A 17,629-nucleotide genomic window follows, 5' to 3' on the forward strand; every position below is an offset into this window, starting at 1 on the left:
ATTAAAAAAAATATCTTGTTAATAAATTTCTTCTGAACACCACTTCTAGATTCAAAACACTAACTACTTTTCATTCCATTATTCTCAATTTTATACCTTAACATGCCACTTGACCAAATCCAATTCTGCACGCACCCAATTTTTTCTCTTAGTCCAATTTTGCCTAAAGTCAAAACCCGCGTGTTTTCTTATCTATTTTCCTCCCATTATCGTGTACTTGATAATTACTCTATTAATTTATTTCTATTTTTTCTTATATTTATTATTATTACACCACATTATTGTTAATATTATATAAAATTAGTTATTTACTTGGTTGTTTCTTCTTGTTCTTCAATGCATTAATTAGCTGTGAAGTTTCCTAGAGAGAGACTTGTCCGACACCATTGACGAGCTTCATAGCTTTCCCGCGAAACGGAGAAGAAAACATAACAAACAGAACTTTCTCTTTCTCTCTTCCTTCGTTTTCATTTCACTTTTTTTCTTTATAATTTTAATTTTTGATTTTTTTTTTTGAATTTTCTTTCCCCTTCGTTGAACTTTTTGGATGCCCCATTTTCCCATGACACTGTGGAAAAGTGGCGCAAATTTGAATTCTTCTGAAGGGTAATGCGCGTCCAATGAAAAATGCGAGATCCAATCCTAGTCTTTGTTCAACATTCTTGTTACCATTTTCACCATTACCGTGTTCTTCTGAATGTGTCATACTTTGATAAATCATTACCAAAAATGGTGAATTTTCGCTCGCTGTCTTTGTTGGTGTCGTTGGCTTCATCGAACATTCTCTTCCCAAGTTGATTCCTTGACCGGTTTTCTAGGCACCCTTTGACGTGTCTTCTTCTGGGTGTTTTTTGTTTTCTGCAAATATATATAGTTGATTGTTTTCTGCAAATATATATAGTTGATTCTTTTCCTCAACAATATATATACGTACATATTCTAGCATCTCTGAACCTTTCTGTTATTTTGTTGTCAGCTATTGTAATCTTCTTCTTCTTCTTCTTCTGTGATCAGCCTTTTTTTTTTATTTTTTTTTATTTAGTTCTGGGGTTGTTGGTTTGATTTGTTTTCTTCAGTTTTTCTTTGACCCTTAATTGGGTAGAGGGGTTTTGAGTCTTTGGGGTTGTGAATTGTGGTTGAGCTTGAAGAGGGGGTTGTGGTAGGGTGCATTGAGGGTTTTATTTTATTATATTTTGAAATTTGAGGAGTGAGCTTGGGTTTGACAAGGACTTGGTGAGGTTGTTAGTTTTGGTACTTGTTGTCTTTGGTGGCTGGTGTTTAGGTGTGTTGGAGCAAGTAGTGTTCTTCTTTCTAAGGGTTTTTTACTTTCTTTTTCTTTGTGATTGTGGATATTGGTGGATTGAATGGTGAACTTGGGGAGGAGGAGAATGAGGGGTGAGAGGAGAAGGAAGTTGCATCTTAGTAAGATCTATTCATTTGCATGTGGGAAACAATCACTCAAGGAGGACTATTCACAGATTGGAGGGAGAGGGTATTCCAGGGTGGTGTTTTGCAATGAGCCAGAGAGCTTTGAGGCTGGGATTAGGAGTTATGCTGATAATTCTGTGAGCTCCACAAAGTACACTCTTGCTTCTTTCTTGCCTAAGTCACTTTTTGAGCAGTTTAGGAGGGTGGCTAATTTCTATTTTTTGGTAACTGGAATCTTGGCCTTCACAAAGCTTGCTCCTTATACAGCTGTCAGTGCTATCCTTCCTCTTATTATTATTGTTGGGGCAACTATGATCAAGGAGGGGATTGAAGATTTCCAAAGGAAAAAGCAGGTACTAGATCCTGTCTTCTACTTTATCCTCATAGTGGCTTGTGAGTGTAGTTTCATTTTATTAAATTAAAAGTGAGGTTGTTGAACCTTTTAGTCTTCCACCCTGCTGCACAATTGTGTGAATTATAAATGAATCTGATTCTCTTCTTAAATTTAATTTGATTTATATTTTTTAGCAACTTATTGTATCTGTAAAATCTATTGGGGGATAGATAGGACCCCCATGGCTTGATGAATATCAATAATTTTTGAAAGAAAATTGTTGTTTTCTTGGAAGGCGGAGGGAGGTTATAAATGATTCTATTTTTCCTTTTATGGAATGGCAGTCAGTTTATGGAAGATTCCAACTTTCTTGTTCAGATCCTTGCTATGTCTTGTTTGAAAAGGATGTAGTGCTATTATTAAACTCTTTGTTCATAAATCCAGTACTTGTTAACATTATCTCCCAGATTCCAAATTAAATTTAATACTGGAGTTGAAAAGTCTTAATTTGATAAAATGACTGTGAGGTAAGAAACCAGAAAGTTCAAAATAGTATCTATAATATTTTTTTCTGCTACAATTTTCCCTACATTTTAAGTCCTGTTGTCTACTAATATAATTGTGATTTTCATTTTTTTTCCTGTTTAATTAAATATCTATACGAAATTAAAGTAATAGACCATTAGTTATTTATATTAAGAAAAACTAAAGGGATACGATAATCATTTAGATTTGTTGTGGTTTATAACCTAGCTAGTGGAATCCTGCTGCAGGATATTGAGGTGAATAATAGAAGAGTTAAAGTGCATACAGGGCATGGAACTTTTGAATATACTGAGTGGAAGAATCTGAAGGTGGGGCATATAGTGAAGATAATGAAGGATGAATTCTTCCCTGCAGACCTCCTACTGCTCTCATCCAGTTATGAGGATGCATTCTGCTATGTTGAAACCATGAACTTGGATGGGGAGACAAATTTGAAGTTAAAACAAGGGTTGGAAGTAACTTCTTCCTTACATGAGGACTTTCATTTCGGTGATTTTAAAGCTACAATCAAATGTGAAGACCCAAATGCAAATTTATATTCATTTGTTGGGGGCATGGAGTATGAAGAACAACAGTATCCCCTTTCTCCTCTGCAACTTCTTCTCAGAGACTCTAAACTTCGTAACACGGACTACATATTTGGCGCTGTCATCTTCTCTGGTCATGACACGAAGGTCATTCAAAATTCCACTGATGCCCCTTCAAAGAGAAGCAAGGTTGAGAAGAAGATGGATAGGGTTATCTACTTCTTGTTTTGTATTTTGTTTCTAATGGCATTTGTTGGATCTATTTTCTTTGGCATTGCTACTGAAGATGACTTGGACAATGGATTGATGAAAAGGTGGTACCTAAGACCAGATGATTCTACAATTTTCTTTGATCCTAAAAGAGCACCTGCTGCTGCTATATTTCATTTTTTGACAGCCTTAATGTTATATGGTTTCTTCATTCCCATCTCATTGTATGTTTCAATAGAAATTGTCAAAGTCCTTCAGAGCATCTTCATCAATCAAGATATCCACATGTACTATGAAGATGCAGATAAACCAGCCCATGCCCGTACTTCAAACTTGAATGAGGAACTTGGCCAAGTTGACACAATACTTTCAGATAAAACTGGAACTCTGACCTGCAACTCGATGGAGTTCATCAAGTGTTCCATTGCTGGGGTAGCTTATGGCCGTGGTGTTACAGAGGTTGAGAGGGCAATGAATAGAAAAAATGGTTATCCTTTGGTTGATGACACAAGGGGCTCTACTGTCAGAAATTCTCCCGTCAAAGGATTTAACTTTTCAGATGAAAGGATAATGAATGGAAAATGGGTTGATGAGCCTTATGCTAATGTCATCCAGAATTTTTTCCGCTTACTATCAATCTGTCATACAGCCATACCAGAAGTTGATGAAGACACAGGAAATGTCTCATATGAAACTGAATCTCCAGATGAAGCAGCATTTGTGATTGCAGCGAGAGAAATTGGTTTTGAATTCTATAAAAGGACTCAGACTAGTTTATCAATGTATGAATTGGATCCAGTTTCTGGTGACAAAATTGAAAGGTCAGTTTTTATTAATTGGTTTGTTTCTTTAGTAGCTACAGATTTTTAATGCTGCATTTTTTATGGGAATCAGCCCTATAGGTTTGGCAAGTTTTATACTTGTAGGCCCAAGAGGGCAATTATGTCTAACCATTAGTGGACTTTTGAGAGGAGAATAAGTTAGTTTGAGGAGAGAGAGTAGTGGGAAGGGGAATTACGGTTATATGTAAGGTAGTCATGATTGTAAGGGGGGTTATGGATGATACGTTCTGCATCAAAGGTCAGATGAGAAATAGGAAGCAAGAGAAAAATAAAACAGAGAAGGCACACAAATATGATGAGAGCAATGCTCCCCCAAGTCAGAGAAGATTCTCTAGACTCCAATTTTCATTCATAATCATCCATAACTCCCCTTACAATCATGACTCCCTTACATATAACCGTAATTCCCCTTCCTACTACTCTCTCTCCTCTAACTAACTTATTCTCCTCTCAAAAGTCCACTACTGGTTAGACATAATGGCCCTCTTGGGCCTACGAGTATAAAACTTGCCAAACCTATTGGGCTGATTCCCATCAATTTTTCAGTGCTAATCAACATAAGAAGTTTAAAGTTGAATTCTAACTGAAAAAGGCACATGCAATTACATATTACAAGTCTTGTAATAACAGCAGTTAATTTCAACAAAAAGTGCTTGGAAGTAGCAGCTCTTACCTTCTGCTGCTGATCTTAGTCAATAAATTACAGTATTTTTCAACTCCTAGAATGACTGACCAAGTAGACCAAATCTGCTTATAGAATAAGTGAACTCGTGTTTTAGATCTGTGGACCCCAAAGATGTTTTGATATTGTTTTACAAGGTATAAATGGAGGAAAAAATTTCTTTTAGTTAAAATTAAAAATGGGCTAGGCCTAACATGACCGCATAGCTAGCTTGAGGTTAGATGATTTTCCAAGCCGTATAAGGAGTATTTTGGCTATATTTCTAACTGATGTGGACATCTTCATAGTTAATATGGATGAAAAACTGGTTAAACTTTTGGCCTGGTCATCTTTTCCACCTGGCAAATTTATTTATAATTTTGTGATGGTGTTTGAAATTGGGGATTTCACATTATACATGATTACAATTGTTGTGTGTAGCTTCTAAAATAACTTCTATAATGCAGTGTGCCTAATTCAAATATTGTTTATGGGTACTTCTTTTTGAAATCCAAGTAATGCAGAATGCATCCAATATACACTAACTAATTTATTTTTTCAGGATGTACAAGCTTCTTAATGTTTTAGAATTCAATAGCTCAAGGAAGCGAATGTCAGTGATAGTGAAAGATGAAAAAGGGAGAATTTTCCTACTCTGTAAAGGTGCTGACAGGTTTGTGATATACTAGTCTGTAACCATAACATTTTGGAGTTCTTACAATTGCATTTAACCCGTCATATTTTCATGCAGTGTCATGTTTGAGAGGCTTGCCAAGGATGGGAGGGAGTTTGAAGAGAAAACCTTGGAACATGTGCATGAATATGCTGATGCAGGTCTAAGGACCTTGATCCTAGCATATCGTGAACTTGATGAAAACCAATACAAGGAATTTGACAATGAAATTTCTCAAGCGAAGAATTTGATTAGCGAAGATCGGGAAACACTGATTGAGGAAGTATCTGATAAGATTGAGAGGAATCTAATCCTCCTTGGTGCCACTGCTGTAGAGGACAAGCTCCAAAATGGGGTGAGTTAGGAGAAAGAAATGTTTACATATGAAGATTTATCACCTGTAACTGGACTTGAAATGCGCCTCATTATTTTTCTAGGTTCCTGATTGCATTGACAAACTTGCTCAAGCTGGAATTAAGATCTGGGTTTTGACTGGGGATAAAATGGAGACTGCTATCAATATTGGGTATAATACAGTGATTGTGCCTTTTTAACATTGGCTTCAGCATGATAAATACTTCTCAAGATGTCTGACATCAATATACAATTGCAGGTTTGCTTGTAGTTTACTTAGACAAGGAATGAAACAGATTATCATTCATTTGGAAACTCCAGATATTAAAGCATTGGAGAAGGCTGGAGACAAGGGTGCTATTGTCAAGGTAAAATAAATTTCTATATTTCGTTTTTATCTAAGATGATGCAGTTTACACTTTGCATACTATGTGTAGTTTGCATGTTAACAAAATGGTTACTTGTTATGATAAACCAATATGATCTTCTTACATGGTGACTTGATGTGTGCATTGTATTTGCTTTACATTGCTGATGATTTGAACTTATATTTCTTGGATTTTTCCATTCAAGTTTTGTAAACAAAGAATCTTGACAGAGTGATTTTAATAATTCTAAATTTCCAATAACTGCATTTGCATGACATTGTTCAAAAGATGCAAGAAGGAAGATGAATTGGTTCTGTAATTCTGTTTCTTTCCCCTTTTTTTTACACATTAAAACTTTTCTTTGCCTGTGTAATGTGTTTGAAGGGATTGTTTGATGTGTAAGTATCTTAGTGAAATCAGAATTAAAAATTGAGTTTCTGATATTTTTATGCTGATTCTTGCATTAGGCTTCAAGAGAAAGTATCCGCCATCAAATATCTGAAGCTGCTCAACAGCTTACTGCCTCCAGAGGAACCTCTCAGCAAGCATTTGCTCTAATTATTGATGGAAAATCACTTACTTATGCTCTAGAGGATAATATGAAGAACATGTTTCTAGACCTTGCAATTCGTTGTGCATCTGTTATCTGCTGCCGTTCCTCACCGAAGCAGAAGGCACTGGTATGTTTCGATCTATTGTGTTTCTTCCTCTCTATTTAACATCACGTCCTCTTTTTTGTTGCAATTTTGATAATGATTCTGGTTAGCATTTAAAATTAATGTTTTATTTATTGGTTCCTCTCTTAAAGGTCACTAGACTAGTCAAATCTGGTACTGGTAAAACTACATTAGCTATTGGTGATGGAGCTAATGATGTGGGAATGCTTCAAGAAGCAGATATAGGGATTGGAATCAGTGGCGTTGAAGGAATGCAGGTACTCAGCAAATTGTAAATTATTTGGATTTTGTTTTTCAATTGGTTTTTGTTTCCTTTTTTTTTATTACACAACTTTTTTTTAATTCTTTCTGTTATCTTTCCTGGCAGGCGGTTATGTCTAGTGATATTGCGATTGCACAGTTCTGTTATTTGGAAAGATTACTTCTTGTACATGGACATTGGTGTTACAGAAGGATCTCATCAATGGTATTGCCACTCTTATATCCACTTCTCAACATTCTATAGATTTAGGGGATGTTTGGAACTTTGAAAAAAAATTATATATAAAGCAATGGGTCTATTTTTTAAATATAAGGTGTTTGGTAACTTACAATATTTTAAAAAATTGGTTCTTATGGAAGCCAATTTTGAAATAAAACTACTTAAATCTTCCAATTTTCCATTTCTCTAGTTCAGCTAGATCTAGGGGTGGTTTTTGATTAAATAATTTAGGAACCACTCATTCGTCCAAAGGTTAATAAGCATGCTAGTTTTTTGAATTTAAATTAGATTAGAGAAGATCTAGTTTAATGATAATTTATCTAAATTGTAGTTAAACAACTAGTTTAAAAATAACATAAATTTATGACTAGATTATCTTAAACAATTTTAAACCTCTAAACCAGTTTTACGAGTTGCCAAACTGACCCATAGGCCATAAAAGATAATTTGAAACCTTTGGTATTTATATTAACTCGTTCATTCTTCTTCCGACAGATATGCTATTTCTTCTACAAAAACATCACCTTTGGCTTTACTCTATTCTTATATGAGGTGTATGCATCATTCTCTGGGCAACCTGCATACAATGACTGGTTTTTGTCACTCTATAATGTCTTCTTTTCGTCACTTCCGGTGATTGCTCTTGGGGTCTTTGACCAGGATGTGTCTGCTCGGTACTGTCTAAGGGTAAGCTTACTGTTCACCCTACAGCAAGCTATTGTTTTCTCATAATGGTTATGAAATTAAATTTTTCCTTACTCTGGTGTAAAATAGTGTGCTGATTGATTGGAAAAGTAGAGAGAACACAGCATGAAATAAGAAAACAAAACCTTGCAATAATTCGTATGATTACATCTACATTAGACCTAATTCAGCCCGTAGACCTAATTAGCTTTTACCCTTTCCTATTGGCTTTTAGTTGCATCATGATTAAACACATTGTCAAGGGTAGCAATAATGTTAAAACACAGAAGCCAGCACTAAATAAGCCCTCTTTTGGCTGCATGCAATGTAAACACAGTATGCATTAATTTACTTTATTTGGGGTTCCTGGTTTACTTCTCTGATGATCATTCCGTGTTATTTGCATTTCACATGGCAGTTTCCTATGTTATATCAAGAAGGTGTGCAAAATGTCCTCTTTAGCTGGCGTCGAATTTTCAGCTGGATGCTTAATGGCTTTATTAGTGCCATAATAATTTTCTTCTTCTGCACAAAGGCAATGGAGATTCAAGCCTTTGATGAGAAGGGAAGAACTGCTGGGAGGGATATACTTGGAGCAACGATGTATACTTGTGTGGTTTGGGTTGTGAACCTGCAAATGGCTGTTTCTATAAGTTACTTCACCTTGATTCAACATATTTTCATCTGGGGCTCCATTGCTCTATGGTACCTTTTCCTCATGGTATATGGAGCATTGTCTCCCAGCTTTTCCGGAAATGCTTACAAAGTCTTCATTGAAACTCTTGCACCATCTCCTTCCTTTTGGATTGTGACATTGTTTGTTTCCATCTCAACACTTATCCCATACTTCTCTTACTCCGCAATACAGATGAAGTTCTTTCCCATGTATCATGAAATGGTACAGTGGATAAGGCACGAGGGAAAGACAAATGATCCTCAATTTGTCGCTATGGTGCGGCAAGGATCATTGCGGCCAACAACTGTCGGTTCAACAGCTCGCTTAGCGGCCAAGGATAATGACTTTAGAGACAGTGGCACTAACCATAGATAGTATATCTTGACATATTCTTGTTTCAACAGTCAATGGTGTGTGCCAGCTTTATTGTGCCTATAGTTATGGAATTGCTTACTGGCTCCTCTCAACCAGAAATATGATGTTGCTTACATCCACTTACATGGTAATGGCATGGTGCACACAACCAAACCATCATTTGGCAGTGAAGTTGGACAGTCGAATAAAAATGTATACCTATTTTTTTGGCTATTTGAGGCTGTATAGCGTTAATTTATAGTCTGCTTTTTGTATCATAGATAGTAGCCGTTACTGGGTATAGCTTGAATTCTTTGTAGGATTATATAGCATAGCTTCATATTATAGAAATCAGTTCCTTCATTCCTTTTCAGTAATTCTTTTATTGCACTTGTCATCTTAGAAATCCCCGCGTTACTCCTTTATGATTTTCTTCATTTCTGTTTTCTTCATTTTGTGGAAATAATTGAGAAATGAATTGTGTGAAATGCTCCTCACCCTTATATCACTACTTTTGGGGAAGCCTCAAACAAGAATTATATCTTTTGTTGCTGACTAAAATTTTAACATTATCAACTGTGGCTTGAACTACTTGAATTTTTATTATATTTATCATTAGAATCGTTGGTTGATTAATCAGAATTATATGGAACTAATCATGTGAAACAAAATTATCTAGAATCTGTAACAAGAGGCTTTTTGGTGTTTTCAGGAAAAACCTATTTGACTACGAGCCAAACATTATACATCACTGTTTAGCAAAATAATATGCATGGTGGAATGACCAAGAGGAGGTAATTTCTTTTAAATTTAATAAATGATGATAAATTTTGAATTAATATCTAATTAGGGATAAGTCCTAAGATTTTTTATAATTTTTGGTGATGAAGTCATAAAATAATAACAAAAGAAAAAAAGAAAAATATAAAGTCGTAAAATCTTTTACAACTTTAAAGTTATTTTTTTTAATTAAACTTTAACGACTTTAAACTCTTTTTAGTTTCTAGTGTTTTTGTTTCAATATTTTTAATAATAATAACAAATAATATTAACTTAAAATTTATCAAATAATATTATATTATTTTTAATTAGTTTTTACATTTATCATTAAGTAAATTAATAATTTCATACAGTATTATTAATTAATTTTATTTGATAAAATTATTTTAATATTAACAACAGAAAATAATTTTGTAATAAAAGTAGTTATTAAAATAAAAACAACATAATATATTAATATAAAACGAATAATACAATTAAACACAAACATAAAATTGAAAAGTAGAAACAATAATAATCGTTAACTTGTTTATATGGATAATTACTACGATTAAGTTCTTTAATTCTACACAATAAGTATTTTTTAGGCCTATTTAGAATTGATTCATCCATCTACTATTGATGATTGACCTTCTTGCTATATCTTGTCGCTTCGAATGATTTGAACAAATATGTGTACTTTTTATTTTTTTTATTTAAATTTAAGTCTTTTATTTACATTATTTTTTCTAATTTACAAAACAAATAAAAATCCTTAACATTAGTAACAAAAATATATAAAATATTAAATAAAACAATATATAAAAAATATAGATAATATTAAATAAAAAAATACAAAAACATAGAAAACATTAAATAAAATAATATACAAAAGTATAAATTAAAACTAATTTAGAGTTATTCAATTTTTTTTTTAAATAAGCACGACCTTGAAGTCGTTAAATTTTATGACTTGAAATAAATAATTAAAAAAATAAAACGACTTTGAAGTCATAAAATATAAAAAATCAAAAAAATTGAAATGTTCAATTTTTACGACTTTATAAAAAAAAAAAAAAGTCATGAATTTTGTGCCACTTCATCACCAGAAGAAGTCATAAAATATCCTATAACTTATCCGTGTTTGCATATTAATTCAAAATTTGTCCCATTTGATAAATTTCAAAACGAATTGCCCCTTTTGATCATTCGGCCTTACCACTCCCATTTGCAATTGGTTTCATATGTGTGCTTGTATCGTAACTAGTAAGTCAGCTACATTCTCTTCAATACCAACACAAAACAGCTAAATCCAACCCCGGTAACTTTTGTTTGAATAACATCTACAAGACTCCAAGTTCTCCAATGTTTCTATTTTCCTTAAAAAAGATCTTTTCCACGCCTTTCCTCACGAACATAATGGTTATATTTGAGAATAAGATTTTAAGGAAAATGAAAACGAAGATAACTATTTTATTTTAAAATTAAAAATCTATGAAAGGTGTGTAAAACTTAAGGGTTTCCTAGTTTAACAATGATAGGAAACAAATAGGATCTTGAAATCTATTATTTTCACAGATAATGAATAAACAGTGTGTACCTTTTTTCTATAGTGAGACTTTTCTCCGATACACTTTGATTCCTTGGAAGAAGAGAGAAATAAGATTTCATTCCTTTGACTATTTTTTTTGTGTCTCTATGTTTGTGATGACTAGGGGTTAGAAAGAATACTTTTCTATCAGGAAGAAAACCTAATTTAACGTTAGTGAGTATTAACCCCCTTTTATAACCACTACTCCCATCAAGTAGTAGTTACCTCTAGAAACTTCTCCTATTTAACTCAATTACAGTTTAGTCCTTAATTATTTATTTATTTATTTATTAATCCCTACATAAATCACATGTCTCTTAGATGACACATTAATTATAACATTATCTCACTTGGCTCATTTGACATTACTAAACATTATGGACTAAATAAATAAATAGACTAAACTAACATAATGCATATTAAAATAACTAAATTGTTCTATACATTGGGTACATCATAATTTCATGATTAAGAATAGGAACAAATTTGAGTCATGGCAGTTGTGCATCACTTAATCGACATAGTCCCTTCCATGTACTACAAATTAGTCTTCTCCTTAATATGACCATTAGTTAGGAGTACATAATTGGTCAAACATAATGTCTATATTCAAGACAAAACCTGTTAACACTACTCTAAAACAAATATGCATGCAAACATAGAGAACATGTGATCAGAAACATATAATAAATGAGCTCAGAGTGTTAGTAAAATAAATAAGGTAAATTACACTTAATTATCATCAATAATAATAATGCCCATATTTTCAACATGTTCTATAAATGTCTTGGGCGATAATCCATTTGTCAAAGGGTCAACTATCATAAGGTTTATGCTAATATGTTCTATTGACACTCTTTGTTTTCGAACTTCTTCCTTCACGACAAAGTACTTCAATTCCATATGCTTAGCACCCTTAGAGTAGTTGTCATTCTTAGAGAAAAATACTGCTACGAAGTTATCACAATACATTTTTAGCGGCCTAGTAATACTGTCGACAATTACAAACCCTGAAATAAAGTTTCGCAGCCAACTAGCCTGAATTGTAGCCTCAAAACATGCTACAAATTTAGATTCCATGGTAGATACAACAACAACCGATTGTTTTGCACTCTTCCACGATACTGCTCCTTCGGCTAAGAGAAATACATAACCAAGAGTGGATTTTCTCGTATCCACACATCCAACAAAGTCTGAGTTTGAAAACACAATCACCTCAAGGTGATCAGACCTCCTATATGTAAGCATGTGATCTTTCGTTCCCTATAAGTATATGAGAACTTTCTTTGCAGCTTTTCAATGTTCCATTCCGGGATTACTTTGATATCTTCCTAACATTCCAGTTGCAAAGCTTATGTTTGGTTAAGTATAGATCTGAGCATATATAATACTCCCAACATTTGACGCATACGTAATTTCTTCCATTTGTTTTTGTTCCAGATCATTTCTAGGACATTGTGCGAGACTAAATTAGTTTCCTTTCTGAATTGGAACGAGTGATGCTGTGCACTTTTCCATCCTAAATCTCTAGTACTTTATTGATATATGCTTTCTGAGACAAGCCTAACAATCCTTGTGATCTATTTCAGAATATTTCTATCCCTATCACATAGCTTGCCTCACCCATATTTTTCATTTCAAAGTTGCTAGAGAGAAACTTCTTAGTCTCATGAAGAAGACCAAGATCATTAGTTGCAAGTAATATATCATCAACATACAGAATTAGAAAAATAACCTCACTCCCACTGACCTTCAGATATATACACCAATCAACAGTATTTTCATTAAATCCAAAGGAAACAATGGTACCATTAAACTTCAAATACCATTGGCAGGAAGCTTGCTTAAGACCATATATTGATTTCTTTAATTTGCACACCATGTGTTCCTTTTCTTTAACCGAGAACCCTATTGGTTGGTCCTTATAAACATTTTCCTCTAAATCTCCATTAAGAAAGACAGTTTTCACATCCATTTGATGTAGCTCCAAGTCATAATGGGCTACTAATGCCATGATAATCCATAAAGAATCCTTTTGCAAGACCAGTGAAAACGTATCTTTATAATCAATGCAATCTTTTTGAGTAAATCCCTTAGCAACAAGTCTAACCTTGTAACGTTCAAGGTTGCAATGAAAGTCACGATTAGTCTTGAAGATCCACTTACAACCAACTCTCTTACAACCCTTTGGTAATTCTACAAGGTCTCAAACACCATTATGTTCCTTGGAATTTATCTCTTCTTTCATGGCATTTAACCATTTCTCAGAATTATCGCAGCTTACAACTTGTGAAAACAAAACTGGATTATTATCATTAATGCTTAAGTCTGTTTCTGTTTCATATAGGTATACCACATAGTCATTTGAAATAGTTGGTTTCCTTTCTCTTTGAGACCTCCTTAATGCTACTTCTAGTGGTTCTTCCATAATAGGTTCATTACGTATCATGGGTTCATTATTGTGTTGCTCTTCTTCATTAATGTTTTAAATGACAACTAAAGAAGCAATCACCTTACTGTTAGAGGTACAAGCTAAAGGGACTTGCACTTTAACTTCTTTAATTTTCACATCTCGTGGAACTGTACTCCTATTGATTTCACCATTTTCAATGAACCTTGCATTTCCAGTTTCGACAATTCTCATACTATGATTAGAACAATAAAACATATACCCCTTTGACTTTTTTGGATAACCAATGAAATATCCATTGATTGTTCTTGCATCCAATTTTTTTTCTTGTGGATTATAGACCCTTATTTCTGCTTGGCAACCCAAAACATGCAAGTGTCGTATATTGGGTGTCCTATTCGTCCACAGTTCAAAATGTGTCTTTGGAACTGCCTTACTAGGAACCCTATTCAACAAATATATGGTAGTTTTCAAGGTATACATCCACAAAGATACATGTAAAGTTGAATTGCTTAACATACTCCTAACCATATCCATTAAAGTTCTATTACGCCTTTTTGATACACCATTTTGTTGTGGTGTACCAAGCATTGTGTATTGAACACAAATGCCATATTTCTGAAGGAGTTTAGAAAATGGAATTGGGTGTTGCCCAATTTCATCGTATCTTCCGTAATACTTACCACCTCTATCAGGCCTAACAACTTTCACCTTTCTGTCTAATTGCCTTTCTACTTCATTTATGTAAATTTCTAAGGCATCCATTACCTGAGATTTCTCATGTAGTAAGTAGACATAACCGTAACGTGAATAGTCATCAATAAAGGTGATAAAATATCTTTACTTTCTAAAAGAATTAACATCAAAAGGTCCACAAATATCATTATGCACAATTTCTAGAAGTTGAGTGCTTCTTGTAGCTCCTTTCTTTGTATGTTTTGTTTGTTTTCCCTTAATACAGTCCACACAAATATTTAGATCCATAAAATCTAGATCAAAAAGAATTTCATTCTTTATTAATCTTTTTATCCTTTCTCTCGAAATGTGACCTAAACGTTTATGCCACAAGAAATCAGATCGTTCATTCACTAAACTACGTTTAGTGCCAACATTATGATGTAAAGTTAAAAGAGTTTCAACATACAAACCATCTAATTTCAATTTATATAAACCATCACAAAGAACACCAGTACCAATAAGATGATTATGCTAAATAAACAAAAACATCCATTATCAAAATTAAAAGAGTATCTAGTAACATTAAGTTTAGATAATGAAACTAAATTCCTAGATAAACTAGGTACATAAAGAGTTTCTAGTAAATTTAAATGATGTCCAGTGTCGAGTCTTAAACGATAAGTTTCGACTACTTCCACGGGAGCTTTCACTCTATTTCCCATGAAGACAAACTTCTCATTTAGGCTTATGGTTTGGATTATAAGAAATCCCTGCATAGTATTAGAAACATGAGTCGTACATCCAAAATCACCATGTATTATTGAGAACTTTAGTTAAGTTTGATTCAAAACATACAAGAGCATTAAGCTCATATTTCTTTTCGAACCAAGGCTTACACTTTGGGAAATCCTTCTGGAAGTGTCTAGATTTCCCACAAAAATGGCAATTATTTCTCTTTGATGGCTTCTTCTGGATTTGCATAGGACTGTCATTGATCTTTAATGTTCATTTGCCTTTATCATGCTTCTTCACAAATTTCTTTCTAGCTCCTTGATTCTCTTGGTGGCTTATATAATGAATTGAGTGACTTTCTTGATTCTTAAGCCTCATTTCTTCCTAAACTAACATACTGTGCAATTCATGCACATTCCATTTATCTTTCATGGTATTATAGCTTATTTGGAATGGTCCATACTTAGATGGTAATGAGTTCAAAATAAATTGAACAAGGTCTTAAGTCTTGTTGCAATGTTTGTCATCTCAATGACATGTTCTTGCATAGTACACGAACCATCAAACTTCATGGTAGTCAGTGTACTCATTAATGTCCTAGCAAGAGATTTATCAGCTATATGAGAGTACTCTCCCACTAACCCCATAAACTTTTTAGCACTATCGGCCTTAGGGAGAGTTATCTTAATATTGTCTGCAATAGTCATTCTCATGAACATTAGACTGGGTCTGTTAGATCTTTCCCATGCTTTATAATGGGCTTTCTCTCATTGCTAATAGCATAAGTAATAGTAGCAGGCTTCTCTTCCAATATAGCAAGATCAAGATCCAAAACATCGAGATAAAATTGGACTTGCTCATTCCAGTAAGAGAAGTTAAGCCCATTAAAAAATTGGCATAGATGACACATGAGACTTTAATGAATTGGGAACAGGTACTGCATAATAAATTTCACATAAGCATTTTGAGACATAAAACACTTGTCATACATATAATTCACTCAGATAACGATCAATGTATATTGATGCTCTCCTTTGGGTGATACACCAACACACAACATACAAACATGATGATGCTAATAAAACTCTTAACATTATTTGACAATTAAATATGCACCAATTAGTAGTACCTATTTCCTTTGGGTATATAAATAAAACTAATGATACACACAAATCGCCTATGATTATATTAATTAATTATAAGAACAACTAATCAACCTTTGGGCGATCCATAAATGCCTTATAACAATGAATTTCAATTACCTATAAACCAATAATCATATGATTTAGCATCCATTATTCTATGAGTAATTGAAATAATCATTAACTTGGGATTAAATAGTCTTATAAATTTGGCCACTTTGGTGACTAACAAATTCATCATACACTTACTTCTAATCAAATATACGGCCTACACATACTTATTGTTATTAATAATTCATAGTCATTTTATTAATTTCATTTCAAGCCAAATAAATACCAAACATTCACATTATAACCAATAAAATAATAAAAATCCAATCACATTCATGCAAATATATAGCATATACATATTTACTATTACCAAAAATTTTAAAGCATTCATGTTAATTTAATTACAGGGCATAAACTTTCAATCCTTTAATCACGTTTAATAATAAGATTAAAAAACATGTGGGATTGAGAATAACAAAAACTGGGTTAAGAATAGCAATTCCAAAGAATTCCTTTCCATTAAAGAATAAATGTACGCTGGCAAAGAGGACTTCGACTTTCATTCTTTCTCCACGTTCAAGATAATATATCAAAAAGAAATTGGAAACCTCACGTGAATTCACGTACTGTACATCCATTCAATTCAATTTTGGTTTAGTGAAGAAAGGAGTGAATAAATTGAATCTAATAGTTTATGGTATTCAGTCACATAATTTTGATAGATAAAAGCAATATATGCAGCGGAGTAAAAATCCTTAAATGTCATAATTAGGATTCATGCATAATTTGGAGAAAATAATTTATTCTTGAAGAATCATAAATTTCATAATACATGCTCTGATGTCACCTGTAAAACTTAACGGTTTCCTAGTTTAGCAATTATATGAAACCAATAGGATCTTGAAATCTATGATTCTCACGAATAATGAATAAACAATGCATACCTTTCTCCATAGTGAGACTTTTCTCCGGTGCAACTTTGATTCCTTGGAAGAGGAGAGAAACAAGATTTCGCTCCTTTGACTATTCTTTTTGTCTTTCTACTTTTTTTATGGCTAGGGGTTAGAGAAAACACTTTTCTATCAAGAAGAGGACCTTATTTCACATTATTGGGTATTAACCCCTTTTACAACCACTGCTCTCATCAAGTAGTTACCTTTGGAAATTTCTCCTATTTAACTCAATTACAATTTAATCCTTAATTATTAGTTATTTATTTATTAGTCCCTACATAAGTCACATGTCTCTCACATGAGATATTAATTCTAACATAGTGGAGATTTGTTAATTGTTACAAGAATGCTAAAATTTTGGGGCTCAATCACCATAGCTTGTTAAAAAGGATTTTGCAGCTCTTCTTTGCTGGTTCAATAGGCAATCTCACGATATGATATTTTGTATTACTTTTAGGGTTTAATACCAATCTTCATAGTAACTAATATAAAATAAAT

At 33.2% G+C, this 17,629-nt stretch overlaps 1 protein-coding gene across 1 annotated transcript; it reads left to right on the forward strand.

The window, feature by feature from the left end:
* The first annotated feature begins 338 nt into the window (after positions 1–338).
* Positions 339–9,221, forward strand: LOC114414308 (putative phospholipid-transporting ATPase 9). Its single transcript, XM_028378591.1, has 11 exons — positions 339–1,781; positions 2,536–3,866; positions 5,111–5,221; positions 5,300–5,576; positions 5,659–5,747; positions 5,835–5,943; positions 6,411–6,623; positions 6,752–6,877; positions 6,988–7,086; positions 7,597–7,788; positions 8,204–9,221. Exons 1-11 carry the CDS (start codon positions 1,365–1,367, stop codon positions 8,834–8,836), a joined length of 3,597 nt encoding a protein of 1,198 aa, XP_028234392.1. The 5' UTR covers positions 339–1,364; the 3' UTR covers positions 8,837–9,221.
* The last annotated feature ends 8,408 nt before the right edge of the window (positions 9,222–17,629 follow it).

The sequence above is a fragment of the Glycine soja genome, chromosome 1, assembly GCF_004193775.1.
Source record: "Glycine soja cultivar W05 chromosome 1, ASM419377v2, whole genome shotgun sequence".
In the NCBI taxonomy this organism is placed as follows: Eukaryota; Viridiplantae; Streptophyta; class Magnoliopsida; order Fabales; family Fabaceae; genus Glycine; species Glycine soja.